Raw genomic sequence first — 18,195 nt, forward strand, 5'->3', positions numbered from 1 at the left:
ACAAGTCTCATCTTTTCCCTGCCCTCTCTTCCATGTCAACCGATTTCTCCTCTCTCCCCTCCCCTCCATGTCCAGCGATTTCTCCTCCCTCCCCTCCATGTCCAGTAACTCACCCCAAACACCATCTGCCCCTTTTCAGCCCCCCCTCTCCTCTGAGTTCCAGGCCCCCCTGTCCTCCGAGTTCCAGGCCCCCCTGTCCTCCGAGTTCCAGGCCCCCTCCTCTCTTCCAAGTTCCAGGCCCCCTCCTCTCTTCCAAGTTCCAGGCCCCCCCTCTCCTCCAAGTTCCAGGTCCCCCTCTCCTCAGAGTGCCAGTCCCAACCCCAGCCCAACCTCTTCTCCCACAACAGTTCTTCGTCCTTGCCTTCCTGCTGCCCAGAAATTTAAAACTCATCTTACCTCGGTCTCGGCAGCAGTGAAAGGCGAGCAGGCTCGTCTTCAGCCTTCCCTTCTCTCTCCGCTCTAGTCCCACCCTCGCAGAAACAGGAAATGAGGGCAGGACCAGAGCTGAGAAAGAAGGGAAGGCTGAAGATGAGCCTGCTCACCTTTCACTGCTGCTGGGACCAAGGTAAGAGGAGTTTTAAGTTCTGGGCAGCAGGAAGGTGATGTGGGTTAAAATATTGGGGGTGCTCGAGAACCCACGGAGTCGGCACCTATGGTGTACAGTCCTTGCAGACGTGTTGTCTCATACACTTAGCTAGACTGTCAGCTAAACCGTAGTATAGAACATCACTGTGAAGACTCAGAACTGTTGAATCAAAACTTCTTTAATGCAAATCAAACAAAGAAAATATGACATACAGTTTGTAGTGATGCACAAGAGTCTCTGCCCTGCAGAATTGGGAGTCTGTCCTCTACCAGCTCACCCTGTAACCAGGAAAGCCATGAAATCTCAGCATTTGCTGATGAGTAATGCTGTCAATACTTTAAGTGCTGAAAATCTGATGACATTACAAAGATTTTGAAAGGCTTAAAGCACCAAGCACAGTGTTAGATTCAGTCTATAACAAGCATGCTTCTGACAGATTCCTATTACTCAGTGGAGAAAAAAATGTGCAGGTTACATCCCATCATAAACAGACAAGAAGCTAGCCGATAGGAAAAGTTCCACAAGGCACAGGGAACTGGTACATATGCTCAGGAAAAGCCTATTACAGAGCACTGCAGGAAGACTAATATTCCTGCCATTCTTAAAGTCACAAGCAATGTAATGTGTTACAGGCAATGCAATCTGTTATAACAATGTCCAATATATATATATATATATATATATATATATATATATATATATATATATACATATATATAAACAACCTGCCTCCATGAATATGGGGGCAGAACACTTGGAATGACAGAGCTTGGATCTATGAAATTTGTCTGGCTGACATTATGGCCACCAGAAACACTGCTTTCAACGTAAGATCATAATCGTAGATTTCCTTAATGGCTCAAAAGGCAAGAAGAACTTTGAGAACCAGATTAAGATTCCTTCAGGACAAGGAATCTGCAAAGGAGATTTAATATAGTTGACCCCTTTAAGGACAACAACAAGGGTACAGAAGAACAAGAAACCTCGTAGAAAATATACCACAAAGTAAACAGCGAAGGTGACTCAATGAAACGATGATGCTGTATGTGGTCTAGAAGGTTTATTGAACAACAGTAACAAATCTATGGTCAACACAACGCAACTGGCTGCTACAAGACTGAAGCATATCTATAGTGATTTAGCTTGAAATATATACAGCAAGTGACTTCTACCTACTCATCTATACATCACAGGAAGACTCCTGAGGCAGGCTGAAGGGGCTGAAACACGGCCATGTCAAGTTGTGTTGACCATAGAGTCGTTATTGTTGGTTCAATAAACCTTCTAGACCACATACAGCATCATCGTTTCATTGAGTCACCCTCGCTGTTTCCTTTGTGACCCCTTTAAGGAAACATACTGCATCTGGGTGTGCCACCAAAGAAGTATTGGATAAACATCCTCGATAAAAGGATAGTGCAGCCACCTGAACTTTGAGCAAGTTATAGGCTAGGCCTCTCTTAAAACTGTCCTGAAGGAAGGCCAAAATCTGTGGCAAAGATGAATGAAAGGGAGAAATAGCTCTCTCCTCACACCACGACTCAAAAAGCTTCCAAAACTGTGCATTTGCAGAAGAGGTGGAACATTTCTGGGCCTGCAGCAATGTAGAAATGATATCCTCTGGACAACCTTTCTTCCTTAACTTTGACCGCTCAATAGCCAAGCCATAAGATCAAAGGGGGAGGGATCCTCCATCTGGATGGGTCCCTGAGAGAGTGGGTCCTGATGCAGAGATAGGCGAAAGAGTTTGTCCCATGTGGAGCTGTATTAAGTCCGCATACCATAGCCTCCTGGGCCAATCCAATGCTACAACAATCACCCACCATGGATGATGACAAATCCTGCATATCAAAAGACCTATCAATCGGCCAGGGAGGGTAGACATACAGTGGTTCTTCTTCCAGCCAGTCCTGAAGAACATCTAACCCCTCCAAACTGAACTTTCTTTGCATTGTGATGAGACGCCATCAGATCCGGTGCCAGAGTTACCCATTTGTGAGCAATCATGCAAAAAACTGTCTGACAACTCCCACTCTCCCGCATTCATAGAGTTTCTGTTGAGGTAGTCTGCTCAGACATTCATTGTCCCTGTAATATGAGCTGCTGAAATTATGGGCAAGAAATGTTCCACCCACTGGAGTAAGAGACAAGCTTCTAGAGCGAGCTGCATACTCTGTGTGCCTCCTTGCAGGTTTATATAGGCTACTGCAGACAGATTGTCCGACAGTACCCAGACTGGGTTTCCTGTGAGAATGGCCTGAAATGCTCTCACAGCAAGACTGACTGCTCGAAGTTCTAGCCAACTGAAGGGTCAAGAGGCCTCTGCCTTAGTCCAAAGACCTTGAGCAGTGTGATGGCAACAATGAACTCCCCAGCCTTTCAGGTTGGCATCCATTACCACCACTACCCAGTGTGGGGTGGTCAACGAAGTCCCTTGGAGAAGATTTTCCTCTAAAGCCACAATGTCATGATGGACTTTGCTTGAGGGGCCCAGCGAAGCCGCTAGCGGTAGTCTAGAGACATTGTAGACTAGCGGGACAGTATGTACTGTTGCAGCGGCCTCATGTGAGCCCTGGACTAGGGAACCACCTCTAGAGTCACCGCCATAGACTCCAGGATTTGCTCATAGTACCAAGTTCGAGGACTCCGAAGCTGAAGCAAATGATGAATCTGGTCTTGAAGTTTGATTCTCCTGTGATCCGGAAGAAAAATTTTGCCTTGTAGAGTATCGAACCAAACTAGATATTCCAGATTTGCGATGGCTGCAACTGCCTTTTGGGAAGGTTGATCACCCACCCCAGAGAGGTGACAGCAATACTTTCTTGGAAAGAAGAGGCCCTGATCAGCCAGTCATCTAAGTACGAATGAACTGGAATACCTTCTTCTATCTGAAATGTCGCTATGACCACCAATAGATTGGAGAAAGTTCCAGGAGCTGTAAGGAGGTCAAAAGGCGTTGCCCTGAATTGAAAATGGATCCCAAGAACAGCAAAGTGCAGAAAACGCTGATGAGGAGACCAAATGGGAATATGGAAGTATGCTTCCTTGAGGTCCAATGATGTGAGAAATTCTCACGTACGTACTGCACCTATCACTGACTTCAGGGTCTCCATGAGAAAATGCCTGATTCGAAGAGATCTGTTCACTCTCTTGAGGTCTAGCTCTAGATGAAAGGACCCTCCTTTCTTTGGAACAACAAAATAGATGAAATAATGTCCTGTTCCAAATGCGGAACAGGCTGAACAGCCCCCAAAGAGAGAAGAGTTTGTGAGGTTGAGGATTCTGCATGACACTTGTGCCAGGCTTTGCACGGGGAATCCAAGAAAAATATGCAATGGGAGAGGGGAATTCTAACTTCTATTGTTCTTTGACGATGTCTAAGGCCCACTGATCTAATGTAATCTTGGTCCATTCTTCATAAAAGTTGGAAAGACAACCTCCTATGGACAGCAGCAAAGAGTGGACTGGCACCCCATAATTAGGTACTGTGGGAGGCAGAAGTGGACCTGACAGACTGTTGGGAAGACCCTTTGTCATTATGAAAGGGCTGCTTCAGCTGATACCTGGGTTTTTGATAGGAAGGAGCATAGTCTGGTTTGTAACGCTTCATATCCTTAAGTCGAGGATGAGATTGGGAATATCTGAAAGAAGAGAAAGGTTTATCCTCCGGCAAGCATTCAGCCTTGGACTCACCAAGTCCTTAATCAACTTCTCCAGATCTTCCCAAAGTGGAAGCTTAGTCAGGCACTGCTTAAAGACAGCATCTGCTGACCAATGCCTGAGCCAAATATTCACCTGGCCGTAACTGATAAGGCTATTTGCTTAGTTGAAGCCCTTATAAGATCATACAAGGAGTCTGCCAAATAAGCCAAACCTGTCTCCATAGCCAGAAACTCCAAAAGATGGAAACCAGTCCACAATTGACAAGGTATCTGCAGCTCACTGTACCCAGCTCAAACATGCGCTGGCCTCATAGGACCTGCAGATGGACTCCTGAAGAGACAATGCAGAAATTTCAAAGGAAAGCTTGAGCGCACATTCCAATTTCCTATCCTGTAAATCCTTAAGTGCTAACTCTCTCTCCAAAGGGAGGGTTGTCTTTTTGGTTACAGCTGCCATCAAGGCATCCACCTTAGGCAACTTCAATTTGTCCAATTCTTCAGGGGAGACTGGATATATGCAAGCCATAGTCCTGGCCACCTTCAGACCTGTGTCTGGAGTATCTTGCATAATTTATTCATGCATCATCTCATGAACTGGAAATGAACGAGGAGGCTTCTTGGTACTAGCTATCATTAGATTAGGCACAGAGGCAGGTTGAGAAGGAGAAGAAATATTAGTTCCTCTAAGGCCTTTGTGATAAAGGAAGGAAGTTCTTCTTTGTGGAACATTGTCACCACTGTGGGATCATCCATCTCATCCAGGGGAAGCACCCTTTCCTCCAAAGCTTCTGGCAGAGAAGACTACAGGCAGGTCCCCTTCTGAAAGAGGAGATGAGCAAGGAGAGTCAGGGTCCAAGTCAGGATGGAGCTTGGGTACCTGCAAGCTGCTGCTGAACTTCTGTAGTAGGGAGAGCCCTCTTCATTAAATATGCCTGAGGCACAAAGAGAATAAACTCAGGAGAAAAAGGTGCCTGTTCAGCTGCATTTAAAGAATCAATGCAGGAGGGCTGAGAAGTCAAAGCAGAAACTCCCAAAGGCACAGCCATTTGTGAAACAGACACAGACTCAGCCAAAGAAGTGGAACCACATGTTTCCAAAATAGCCACCGCTGCTGGAGCCGACATGGAGTCAGTAAGCACTGCATGGGAATCCACAGCACCCGCCATGACTGACACCCGAGGGAAGCAGAGAAGCCCAGAAAAAAAAAAAACATCAGAGGCAAATGCAGCTCACTGCCACTGGAGCCGCAATTACCAGAGACACTGCAAAAAAAAAGTGAAAGCAGGCTGCGGTACCACTAGAGATGACAGAAATTGACAATTTAAAGGTGTACTCACTGCAAATAAGGGCATAGGAATGCTGCGGGTTTAAGTTCTGGGTTTAAGTGTTTCTCAACCCCCTATAAGGGACAGCTGCCCACAGCAGACAAGGTCTGTGGAGTGAAAACTTGCTCTCATAAAAAAAAAAATTCTGAGGAAGGAGAGGGGGGGAAAGGGAGGGAGTGACCTAGCACCACCAGGTGTAGCCCAGAAGGCACTAACAACAGTCTTATCTTCCCCAGGCTTACCTGAACTAAAAAAGAACAGGAACCAATTTCTCAGAGGAGACCATAGTAACATAGTAGCATAGTAGATGACGGCAGAAAAAGACCTGCATGGTCCATCCAGTCTGCCCAACAAGATAAACTCATATGTGTATACCTTACCTTACCTTGATTTGTACCTGCCTTTTTCAGGGCACCAGACCGTACAAGTCTGCCCAGCAGTATTTCCCGCCTCCCAACCACCAGTCCCGCCTCCCATTACCGGCTCTGGCACAGACCGTATAAGTCTGCCCTCCACTATCCTCGCCTCACAACCACCAACCTCTCTTCCTCCACCTGCTCCGCAACCCAATTTCGACTAAGCTTCTGAGGATCCATTCCTACTGCACAGGATTCCTTTACGCATATCCCACGCATGTTTGAATTCCGTTACCGTTTTCATCTCCACCACCTCCCGCGGGAGGGCATTCCAAGCATCCACCACCCTCTCCGTGAAAAAATACTTCCTGACATCTTTTTTGAGTCTGCCCCCCTTCAATCTCATTTCATGTCCTCTCGTTCTACCGCCTTCCCATCTCCGGAAAAGATTTTTTTGCGGATTAATACCTTTCAAGTATTTGAACGTCTGTATCATATCACCCCTGTTCCTCCTTTCCTCCAGGGTATACATGTTCAGGTCAGCAAGTCTTTGCTCATACGTCTTGGAACGCAAATCCCATACCATCCTCGTAGCTTTTCTTTGCACCGCTTCCATTATTTTAACATCCTTCGCAAGGTACGGCCTCCAAAACTGAACACAATACTCCAGGTGGGGCCTCACCAACGACTTGTACAAGGGCATCAACACTTCCTTTCTTCTGCTGATCACACCTCTCTCTATACAGCCTAGCAACCTTCTCGCTACGGCCACCGCCTTGTCACACTGTTTTGTCGCCTTCAGATCCTCGGATACTATCACCCCAAGATCCCTCTCCCCCTCAGTACCTATCAGACTCTCACCGCCTAACACATACGTCTCTCGTGGGTTTCTACTTCCTAAATGCATCACTTTGCATTTCTTCGCATTGAATTTTAATTGCCAAACCTTAGACCATTCTTCTAGCTTCCTCAGATCCCTTTTCATGCTTTCCACTCCCTCCCGGGTGTCCACTCTGTTGCAGATCTTAGTATCATCCACAAATAGGCAAACTTTACCTTCTAACCCTTCGGCAATGTCACTCACAAATATATTGAACAGAATTGGCCCCAGCACCGATCCCTGAGGCACTCCACTACTCACCTTTCCCTCCTCCGAGCGAACTCCATTTACCACCACCCTCTGTCGTCTGTCCGTCAACCAGTTCCTAATCCAGTTCACCACTTCGGGACCTATCTTCAGCCCTTCTAGTTTATTTAAAAGCCTCCTGTGGGGAACCATTTCAAAAGCTTTGCTAAAATCTAAGTAGATTACGTCTATAGCACGTCGATGATTCAATTCTCCAGTTACCCAATCAAAGAATTCAATGAGATTCGTTTGGCACGATTTCCCTCTGGTAAAACCACGTTGTCTTGCAACTTGTTGGCTTCTAGGAAATTCACTATCCTTTCCTTCAGCATGGCTTCCATTACTTTTCCAATAACCGAAGTGAGGCTTACCGGCCTGTAGTTTCCAGCTTCTTCCCTATCACCACTTGTGTGAAGAGGTACCACCTCCGCCGTTCTCCAGTCCCTCGGAACCTCTCCCGTCTCCAAGGATTTATTAAACAAATCTTTAAGAGGACCCGCCAGAACCTCTCTGAGCTCCCTCAATATTCTGGGGTGGATCCCATCCGGTCCCATGGCTTTGTCCACCTTTAGCTTTCCAAGTTGTTGATACACACTCTCTTCTGTGAACGGTGCTATATCCATTCCATTCTCAGGTGTACTTTTGCCAGACCCTCGCGGTCCTTCTCCAGGATTTTCTTCAGTGAAAACAGAACAAAAGTATCTATTTAGCAAATTGGCTTTTTCTTCATCATTATCTACATAGCGGTTCGCTGTATCTTTTAGTCTCACAATTCCCTTTTTAGTTATTCTTCTTTCACTAATATACCTGAAGAAATTTTTGTCGCCCCTCCTTACATTTCTAGCCATTTGTTCTTCCGCTTGCGCCTTCGCCAGATGTACCTCTCTCTTGGCTTCTTTCAGTTTCACCCGGTATTCCTCCCCGTGTTCCTCTTCTTGAGATTTTCTATATTTCTGGAACGCTAACTCTTTAGCCTTTATTTTCTCAGCCACTTGCTTGGAGAACCATATCGGTTTCCTTTTTCTCTTGCTTTTATTTACTCTCCTTACATAAAGGACCAGGAGCTTATGGAAGTCCATGCACCACCTGATAGAGACAGAATACTGACTGACCAGAATGCATTCAGTCCTATATAACACAGTTCAGTTTGTGTTCTCTATCTCCAACTGCTGGTCGATGGGCATAACCCATAAATTTCTAGATTCATCTACTCAGATGACAAGGAAGTGGAGAATTCTATATAGTGATGACATAAGTATACAGTTCAACTTTTCAACAATTTGCCCTCCTTAGCCTACTTTCAACTCTTTGTATGTATTTATAGGCTGATCAATATTCAGTTGGCAGCAGTCAGCATGTTTTTAAACGCTGACTATCGCCAGCTATGTTAGTCCCAGATATTCAATGTGGGGACCTGTCTGGGCACCAGCACTGAATATCCAGGTCTGACCATCTCCTGTGCACTCATACTTATTCAGGTTCTGGCTGATATTAAGCCGGGACATGCATCAGATACTTATGTAGGTCCTGGCTGAATACTGGCTGAGAATAAGTGCCTCTGTCATTTCTACTGTTCCCCCGCCAATTACGACATTCCCCTTCTGAATCCCCAGCTGATTGCAACCTGCCTCAGAAACCTCCCCAAGATCGACTTTAAGCCAACTTTATCCCACTGATACAAATGAATGCATTTTAACTTACACAGCAGAAGACTTTTGCTGCCATGAGTTCATCAAACTGCCCAAGGATTATCCGAACATCATTATTCTGTGGAAAAATAAATACAATTAGTTCTTTTGTATGATGATCATGGCAATAATGCACAAAACCAGCTATTTTGGAGGCATTCTGGGGGTGGAGTCAGTACCTGGCTGGTTAAGTGCGATATTACGGGTTTGTGGATCTGGCTAAAACATAGTCAGTTAAGTGTGATATTCAGCACTCAATCAGACAGGGTAAATGCATAAACAAGACCGCATAAAGGTCAGTCCTACCTTTATGAAGTGCCTCACAGTAGGCTAAGTGCTGAATATTGCACTTAACCAGCTATGTTTTAGTCAGCTCCACAAATCCATAATTTCAATGCCAAAACCCAGATATGGCCCAGTATTGAATTTCCAAGCATAATGCCTGCAGCAGTCAGCAAAATGATGAGCACTGCTGGCTGAATATTGACCACTTAATTCCCTTTTATACCTTTAAATTTAGATATTAAACATATAACATCAGACAATAATGCAGAATTTCTTTTACTGTTTATTCTCACAAGTACGCTAGACCCTGATACAATAAGAAAACATATAAAAAAAAAAGACAAGAACAAAGAAAAAATACTGGGGTCATTAAAACCAGATAATATGAATTAGTTGTTGGCTTTACCTACAGTACACTGAGCTCAGTATACTGAGCTAATGGTATGCTTGATGCTGCTGGCCCTACCAAGGCCATGCTAAAGACTGCATAGCAATGGTAACAAAGATGCACTCAACATTTAAGGCTTAATTTTATAGCTGGGGACCTATTCAAGGAGGCCTAAATGATACCTCTTTTATAAATACAACATAGGTACCAATTCACCATTATAAAATAAGCTACAAGACCCTGTTCCAACAGCGAACAAATTATTAGACACACATTGAAACGTGTAAATGTGTCTGTGCACATCCACATATGAACACATGTATTTTATAAAACACACACATGCATCACACCTCTGCATCTACCCAAATTACACCCTTGGGAACATCAACATGAAGGTTTTGCAAAAGTGCTTAAGAAGTAGTAATCTCATAAAGGGTGACTATACCTTTAGAAATGGAAGTTAGGCTGCTAGACCCATGACCCATGCACCTCTCACCCTACTATCTCACAGAAAGTCCCAGTTCCTTGCCATTTTCATTTATACTTGTCAAAAGCATCAAATCCAATACGTTGATGCTGAAACTCTGACCTGCACGCCAAAGTACATGTGCATCAGATTGTTCTTTTTGCTATTTTACAATTGGTGCCACCTAAGAGGTTAAGGCAGTGGCGTTCCTAGGGGCGCTGACACCCGGGGTGGATCTCGGATGCGCCCCGCCCCCCTGAGTGCAGCGCCCCCCTCCCCCCCCGTGCAGCGTGAACCCCACCCCGGAGAAAGGACACACCCCCACCCCGGCGAAAGAACCCCTTCGCCCCCGGGTGCACGCCGCTGGGGGGGTGTCGCGCGTCGGTCAGCGTTGTTCGTTTCCATGCTCCCTCTGCCCCAGGCCGGAACAGGTTCCGGGGCAGAGGGAGCATGGAAACGAATGACACTGACCGGCACGCAGCACCCCCCCCCCCCCAGCGGCGTGCACCTGGGGCGGACCGCCCCCACCTTGGTACGCCACTGGGTTAAGGTATCTAATTTAATTACATTTCCATATGTAAATACAGCAGTTACATGTATAGAGCGCATATATATGTAAATACCAGGCCTAGTATTTAGTCGGCAGTGGTAAGTGGTTTATAATCTGCTCACAGATTATAAGTCCGTGGGCTGAACTATCCCCGCATATTCAATGCTTGGACATATCCAGCCTCCAGCATGGAATACCTGGGTTAGTGCAGTAACTCGGAAGTTAACTAGACACCGGCTGATATTCATACTGGTTCCCGGTTAACTCAGCACAAAATTAGAACAGCTTTATCTTCTTACTTAGCCGGTTAGTAGACTGAATATTGCTGCTAACTAGTAAGTAGTGGCTCCACCCAAACTCCACCCCTAACCTAGCTGGGAGTGACTGGTTAGAACCAATATTCAGAGGAACTATCTGGTTAAGTGCAGGGCCAGTGTTAGGGTTGGGCATACATGGCAATTGCCCTGGACCCCCATGTCACTGGGGGCCCCAAACCTGTCTGAAGTTGAAAGAGGGGCAATCTGCAAGAAAGTTTTGGGGCCCCCTCCCTACCATCTGCCTATAGAACCGGCCCTGGTTAAGTGCTATTGAATATCAGTGGTTGGCCAGCTCATCAGGGTTTAAATGGGCAGGAGTCACTCTTGCCTGCTTAAACCCCTCTGAATATTGACTCTAACAATTGTACAAGGCTGTTATTTACATATGGTGAGCCACACCACACAAAGATTTTAAAATGATATGGTATGGCAGAGCACGGAAGGGGCAAAAATCACATCTCAGAAAACATATCCCTGTCAAGTTTTACACCAGCTCAGAGACACACACAGTGCTTTACATGAGGGATTATGAGAGTCATTCTTCTTAATCTCCCATTCTTTATTTCCACCTCCAAAATGAAAGCAAATTAAAATTGCAGCCTCACTGCTTGATTGGCAGCCCTTACATGTTTTTAAAATGAGGCAGCTATATATGGAAGCGGTACCAGTTCACTGTGGAAGTTGCCGGGTTCATGCCATTCATTTTTAGAATAATATTGAAACTGAGCTTGTTCCGACCTGGACATCTCAATTCCATCCCTACCTACTCTCTATATAAAATGGGCCTATGAATGTGGCCTATTAATCTCTATAGGTCGACTATATCTGTTTTATAAAGCACACACAGGCACGCACACATACACAAGCAGCAAAACGCATTGCTGGTTTGAGAGGCCAAACAAACTAAACTCCTGCCCAAGCTTCAAGATCTTCCATAGAGGTTGTTTCCTGTTCCAACTTTGGACATTTTGTAGGTATGTGCATACAATCAAGTTTGCATGCAATAAAATTTTTAAGGTGCCCAATGCATTCAAACGAACCAAATGCACTAATGAATGCACATCCTTATAAGGCTGCTTCTGTTTGAGACCATGCATATTTGCCTAAAGAATGCATTCTTCACAAAAATGTCGGATTGTTAGATAAGAGCCCATGAAAGTCTTTGCAAGAAGTGTCTCTGAAGTTCTACTGCACAAGCAGAATCACTTTCAGTGAGTGCTCATGCAGGCTGTTTTGTCCACTGGCTATATATCAGTTAAAAAAAAAAAAAACAGAAAAGAAAAGAAAAGCACATTCTACATTCACACTGTGTGATCTTCAATAGTTTAATTGCAGCATTCAACATTTTTTTTGATTTTTAAAAATAGGGAGTCTTTTACTAAAGTGCATTGTTTATGCACTTAACATGACCTAACAGCAAAAATCTGCATGCAAAGGCTGTGTGCTAATCGTTGGGAGCGTGCCCAACATGTCATCTGCAATTAACACATGGGCATGGGCATTAGCGAGTGTAGAACTTAGTTGCAATTAGTATGACTGCACACAGCACCTCTTACTGAGAAGGCCCTATGTGAAGCCACACTGAGAAGAAATGGAAGTCAGCACACTTTAATTACTGTGTGCTCACCACATTATGTGGTCCACACCCAATCTCTGCTCATGACCCACCTAGCTAGGTATCTATATGGATAATGGTAGGGGCAGCTCAAGGCAATCTGCCACCTGAGACAGAGATGAGATGCTGCTCCTGTCCCCATCCAGCCATGATGTGACATCTCCCCCCTTCCCCCCCCCCTCAACCCTCTTCCCCGCATTTACCTTTTTTTTCTTTTCAAAATGTGGCAGTGATTCCCATAGGCTCCCCCACCACCAGCACCAGCCTCTTCTCTCTACTGCGTCCTGCCTCTGAGGAAACAGGAAGTTACGTAAAGAGGTGAGTCGCAGAAGGAAGAAGAGGCCAGTGCTGGTGGCAGAGCAGCCTAGGGAATCGCTGCTACTGCTGCCATTTGGAAAATTAAAAAAAAGAAGGTAAATGTGGGGAAGAGGGTTGAGGAGGGAAATGCTGCTCCATGGAGAGTGCCACCTGACATCCCCACCTCAGTTGGCCTAATGGTAGGGCTGCCAGTGGATAATGAGATTTGATATACTGCCTTTTTGTGGTACAATCAAAACAGTTTACATTTATTATATGCAGGTACTTTCACTGTTCCTAGTGGGTTCACAATCTAAATATTGTACCTGGGGCAATGGAGGGTTAAGTGACTTGCCCACAGTCACAAGGAGCTGCAGTGGGAATCAAACCCAATGCTACAGATTCTCAGCCTACTGCATTAACCACTAGGCTACTCCTCCACTCCTAGTTCCTGCTTCCAAACACAATATTCAGTTAACGTGCAAATTTGCATGAGAAAAACATCATGCCACTATGGTAGCTGTTAGCGCACTTCTGTGATAGCGGTTTACACACCTTAATGTGCGCATTAACAGCTTATCTCATTATACTAAAAGGACCCCTTAATCTATTTTGGGTGTGAAGCAGCTTTTAGAATTCTTCATCTTTGCAAGATTTCAGAAATTTCTATACACTGCTGCGCTGGTTAAAGCACTTGATGTCATTGGTTTCCGTGCTTTTCTCTCCTAACAGACGATGTTTTGCATAACAATGAGAAACATTTACTGAATAAAATCTCAGACCTGTAGAAACAATGGTCCTCTCTCCACTTGTCCATGATTCTGATTTATTTTTCCCAGCAGTTTTATAAGGCCATTGATTAGATTTTGTCTCTGTTTCTTTAGAAGAATAAAAGGCCTCACATAACAATGCGCACCTCCAACTCGAATAAACCCAAGGGGGTGTCAGCTTCCCTCATTTTTATAAATATTCTGTATTCATTCTCACACGGGATTCTATAGCTGCACACCTCTCTTTCCCAGACACCTTTGTGGCTGCAACTTGAAGATGACTTATTTGACCCTATACAACCCTAGTATATTCTTGGAGCTGAACCACCGACACAACTGCAATCAAATGCCATCTTGTCTTCTACTATGGACACCCTGAGACTGCTGGACAATTAGTTTCCCTCCAATATTCAGACTACCAGATGCTTGCTGTTGTGGTGGAATCCACTTTTCAAGACTGGTATTCATGCTCTTTCTTGGCATAAGTTTCCACATCAGTTCAATTTGGTCTCTCAGTGGAATCCACATAAAGCCAGAAAAGCCTCCAAAAGGTTCCATCCAGATCTCTAAATATTCTATGCAAGTTCTATACAAATTTTACACTCATAGACTATGTTACATTCTGCACTCAGTCCTACTTGTGCTTCTGGGCTAGCATTCCCTTGATATTTGGTGACATAAAGTGCTGAATCTTCCAATCAACAAATCCATTGTGCACTGAATTCAACAGGGTCAATATTCATCAGGAATTAACTAGCTAGGAGCAGCTCCTAACTCCTGTTGACTAGCCCTAGCGAGATATTGAGCAGTACTTAATTAGACAGCGCCACTGAATACCTGGTCAGACCTTCCTAGCACTATCTGGGTAGTGCAGGACAGAATAGGGGCAGAGCAAAGCTGAAGCCAGAAGTTATTCAGGCACTGGCATTAGAGCCAGAACCCAGACAGCAAGTGAGGCTGGAGAACAAAGTTGTCATCTTGGTACTGGTGCTGATCGTCGGTACCCAGATAACTTCTGGCAGCTGCTGAAGAACTGGATATTCAGTGCTGGTATCCAGGTATGAACCGGTGCTGAAAATCTGGGCCAAGAAACACCTGCGATGGCCAGCTTTCTGAAACACTGACTGCAGAGGACTGAATATTGGGCAGAAGAATGTTTTCACAGCTCCCATAATGAAATTCACTTTCTGTTCCAGTTCTTCAAAATGGGAGCTGAATAAGGGAGAGGAGATAGTGGATGCTGTGGATAGGCAGACTGGATAGGCCATTTAGCTTTTATCTGCCGTCATGTTTCTGTGCTCATGAGAGACTGCAAGAAACACATTTTAATAAAGTGATCATCAAAGATTTTGTGAGCAGAGTGGGTGGTTTGCCTTGGGACAAGAAGGAAGATTTTAAAGCTGGAAACATCTAAAGCGGCCTTATAATTTCAGGAAACAAGGGCAGCCATTGTGTCTTGCCGTGAGAGAGCAGTTTTCTATTTCCAGGTTCCACAGTCTCTCAGTATTTCTTTAGGAGCTTAGTGTAGGCAGTGTAGATGAAGAAGCATTTGTAAATATTCAAAATAATGCTCTCAATGTCCTCATAAAATGTGTCTGCCCCATGATGGTCACATTGTTTAATTTGTATGCTGGATATCCCACTCAAGTTAGGGCTTCTTTTACAAAGCTGTGTTACCGATTCCCGGTGTGGCAAATGAGAGGAAGCCCATTCAATTCCTATGGGCTTCCTCTCATTTACCGCGTGGGAATTGCTAGCGCAGCTTTGCAAAAGAAGCCCTTAACTTCTTCAACTTAACAATTGTGTTCCTTCCTTCTTTCTGTCACCAGAGCCCACCAACATTTCAATGCAGTTATTTCCGGTGAATGTTACACACTTCTAAACCAAATGCTTCTTTATCAGAATTTTCATGACATGAAGCCTGATTTTGCATTGATTAGCTGCACAGAGAAAGGGATGTTCACAATTTGCACATTATTTCACTGAAATCAGAGTGTCATGTAGGTTTTGAATGTGTAAGTGATGGTACTTACAAGTGTAAGCAGCACATTTTTCAGCCTATGAATGTAAGTGCTGTCACTTGCTCATATAAATGCCAGATTTTACAGCACTGGATGTCAAATGGAGCAAAGCTACAAAACTCTTCAGTTTTGCATTTTTGAGGTGGCTTTCAATGCAAGAGAGACAAAACCAATTACTTGCCCATTACTCCTCAAAGCAACAGGTACAAATGAATATTTTGTGGACACTTACGTGTGAGTAGGAGAAAGTATGAATGTAATTTAGATTTTATGAACTAAATATATGTTTCATTTGCAAAATAGGGAATAAAAATATGCTTTTCAGGCCTGCCCACATTCAGCCCAGAACATGACTTTTTAGAAACTGCAAATGCCATAGTCATATATGGATAAACCGTCGTTAAAATTGTTCATAGTACCTGAAGATTAGAGGGTGGCCAACGTAATGCTGATTTTTAAAAAGGGTTCCAGTGGTGATCCAGGAAATTACAGACTGGTAAGCCTGTCGTCAGTGCCAGGTAAAATAGTGGAAACTATTATAAAGAACAAAATTATGGGACACACAGAGGGGCATAATCGAATGGGGACAACCATCTCTAAGGGCACCCATCTCTAAGGACATCCCGGCGAAGGGGCAGGGAAATCTCAACATTTAGGTTGACCTTAGAGATGGTCGACCTAAATGTTGAGATGGTCGACCTTAGAGATGGTCGTCCCCGGTTTTCGGCCATAATGGAAACTGAGGACGCCCATCTCAAAAATGACCAAATCCCATTGGTCATGGGAGGAGCCAGCATTCGTAGTGCACTGGTCCCCCTCACATGCCAGGACACCAACCCTAGGGGGCACTGCAGTGAACTTCACAAATTGCTCCGAGGTTCTGAGCCCCCCAAATCCCCCCAAAACCCACTCCCCACAACTGTACACCACTACCATAGCCCTAAGGGGTGAAGGAGGGCACCTACATGTGGGTACAGTAGGTTTCAGGTGGGTTTTGAAGGGTTCACATTTACCAGCACAAGTGTAACAGGTTGGGGGGGGAGGTGGGCCTGGGTCCGCCATACTACTGTGATGGAGCTAGGTATGACATTAGAGGCTGGCAAAAAAAAAAAAAATTTTTTAGGGTGGGAGGGGGTTGGTGACCACTGGGGGAGTAAGGGGAGGTCATCCCTGATTCCCTCCGATGGTCATCTGGTCAGTTTGGGCATCTTTTTGAGGCTTGGTCGTGAAAATAATTGGACCAAGTAAAGTCGACCAAATGCTCATCAGGGACGCCCTTCTTTTTTCCATTATCGGCTGAGGACACCCATCTCTTAAGCACACCCCAGTCCCACCTTCGCTATGCCTCCGACACCCCCCCCCCCCCCCCCATGAACTTTGGTCGTCCCCGCGATGGACTGCAGTTGAGGACGCCCTTATGCCGATTTGGGCGACCCTGAGAGAAGGACGCTCATCTCCCGATTTGTGTCGGAAGATGGGCGCCCTTCTCTTCCGAAAGTGCCCCTGACAGAAAACATGATTTAATAAAGCAAATCTTTTTGTGATTTTTTTTAAATACAAAAGTGATTAGCTTAAAGTGTGGTTATAGGCTCCAATGAGAAGGTGTCAGAAGTGACAATTCAATGGAATGAATCAGATAGCTTTAGGGAATTTAGTATAGTTACAGAATATCAAATTCAGCCTTTATTGGGAAAAATTAAACCTGGTCCCCTCTCTCTGGATAATTATCCTTTGTCTGGGATTAGGAGAATGGAGGGGTAAATTCCTCTTTGAGAGAGGGAACTGTTCCATCAGGATGGAAGAAGTCTATTATCAGACCTATTTTGAAAGGCACCAGACACAATTTATATTGAACTCTTAATTTGCCTATTTTATTTACACCCTAATTATTGATAATTATATCTGATAAATAATATGCTATGTTGTTATCCATTTACCCTAATTACTGATAATTACACCTATCCTGATTGTTGTTATCCATTTATCCACTTCTTAATCAACATAATTTTCGTATGAACCTTATTAGCAATAATTCTGAAATCCTTCTCCGTTAATATGATTGCCATAATATTCCTATGCACCTTGTCTGTTATATATACTCTGATTTTCTATTCCATCAATGTGATTGTAGTTGTATTATATTGTAAGCCACATTGAGCCTGCAAATGGGTGGGAAAATGTGGGATATAAATGCAGCAAATAAATAAATAAAATACAAGGATCCTAAACGTGTGCTAATTATAGGCCAATGGCCAATCAATCCTGGCTACCAAAATTGAGGGATTAAACAGTCTGTAGGCAGGTAGCAGATTGTTTGGAGTATTTTGAGCATCTGAACTACGTACAATGGTGTTTCAGGAAAGGTCTCAGCACGGAAACAGTTTTAGTGTTAGTGCAGGATTCTGTTTTGAGGTATCTTAGCAAAAGGGGATGGGGATTTACTGCTACTTCTGGACCTCTCCGCAGCTTTTGATTTGGTTCCAAAATGATATACTTGTGAAGTGATGTGGTCAAGTGGTATAGATGTAACAGATACTTCTTTTTTTTAGAAAAAAGAAAATTTAGAGTGGAAGCAAAAGGTGAAGCTTCCTCCTGGCGAATTTGTAGAATGAGACTTCCCCAAGGATAAGCGCTCTCACCCTTATTTTCTTACAGCCCCTCAGCAGAGTTATTAGAGTGTTGAAATGGGAGTGTTATATTTATGCTGATGATTTTCAGATGATCATTCCTATTAAGGATTTGT

At 44.4% G+C, this 18,195-nt stretch overlaps 1 protein-coding gene across 1 annotated transcript in view; it reads right to left on the bottom strand.

Moving 5' to 3' along the window:
• Window positions 1-18,195, bottom strand: part of GABBR2 (gamma-aminobutyric acid type B receptor subunit 2) — a 1,273,589-nt gene that overhangs the window by 587,238 nt on the left and 668,156 nt on the right. The window contains exon 5 of the mRNA XM_030209562.1: window positions 8,757-8,822. Within this exon, the coding sequence (XP_030065422.1) occupies window positions 8,757-8,822 (66 nt within the window). The remainder of the gene's footprint in view (window positions 1-8,756; window positions 8,823-18,195) is intronic.

The sequence above is a fragment of the Microcaecilia unicolor genome, chromosome 1, assembly GCF_901765095.1.
Source record: "Microcaecilia unicolor chromosome 1, aMicUni1.1, whole genome shotgun sequence".
Lineage (NCBI taxonomy): Eukaryota > Metazoa > Chordata > Amphibia > Gymnophiona > Siphonopidae > Microcaecilia > Microcaecilia unicolor.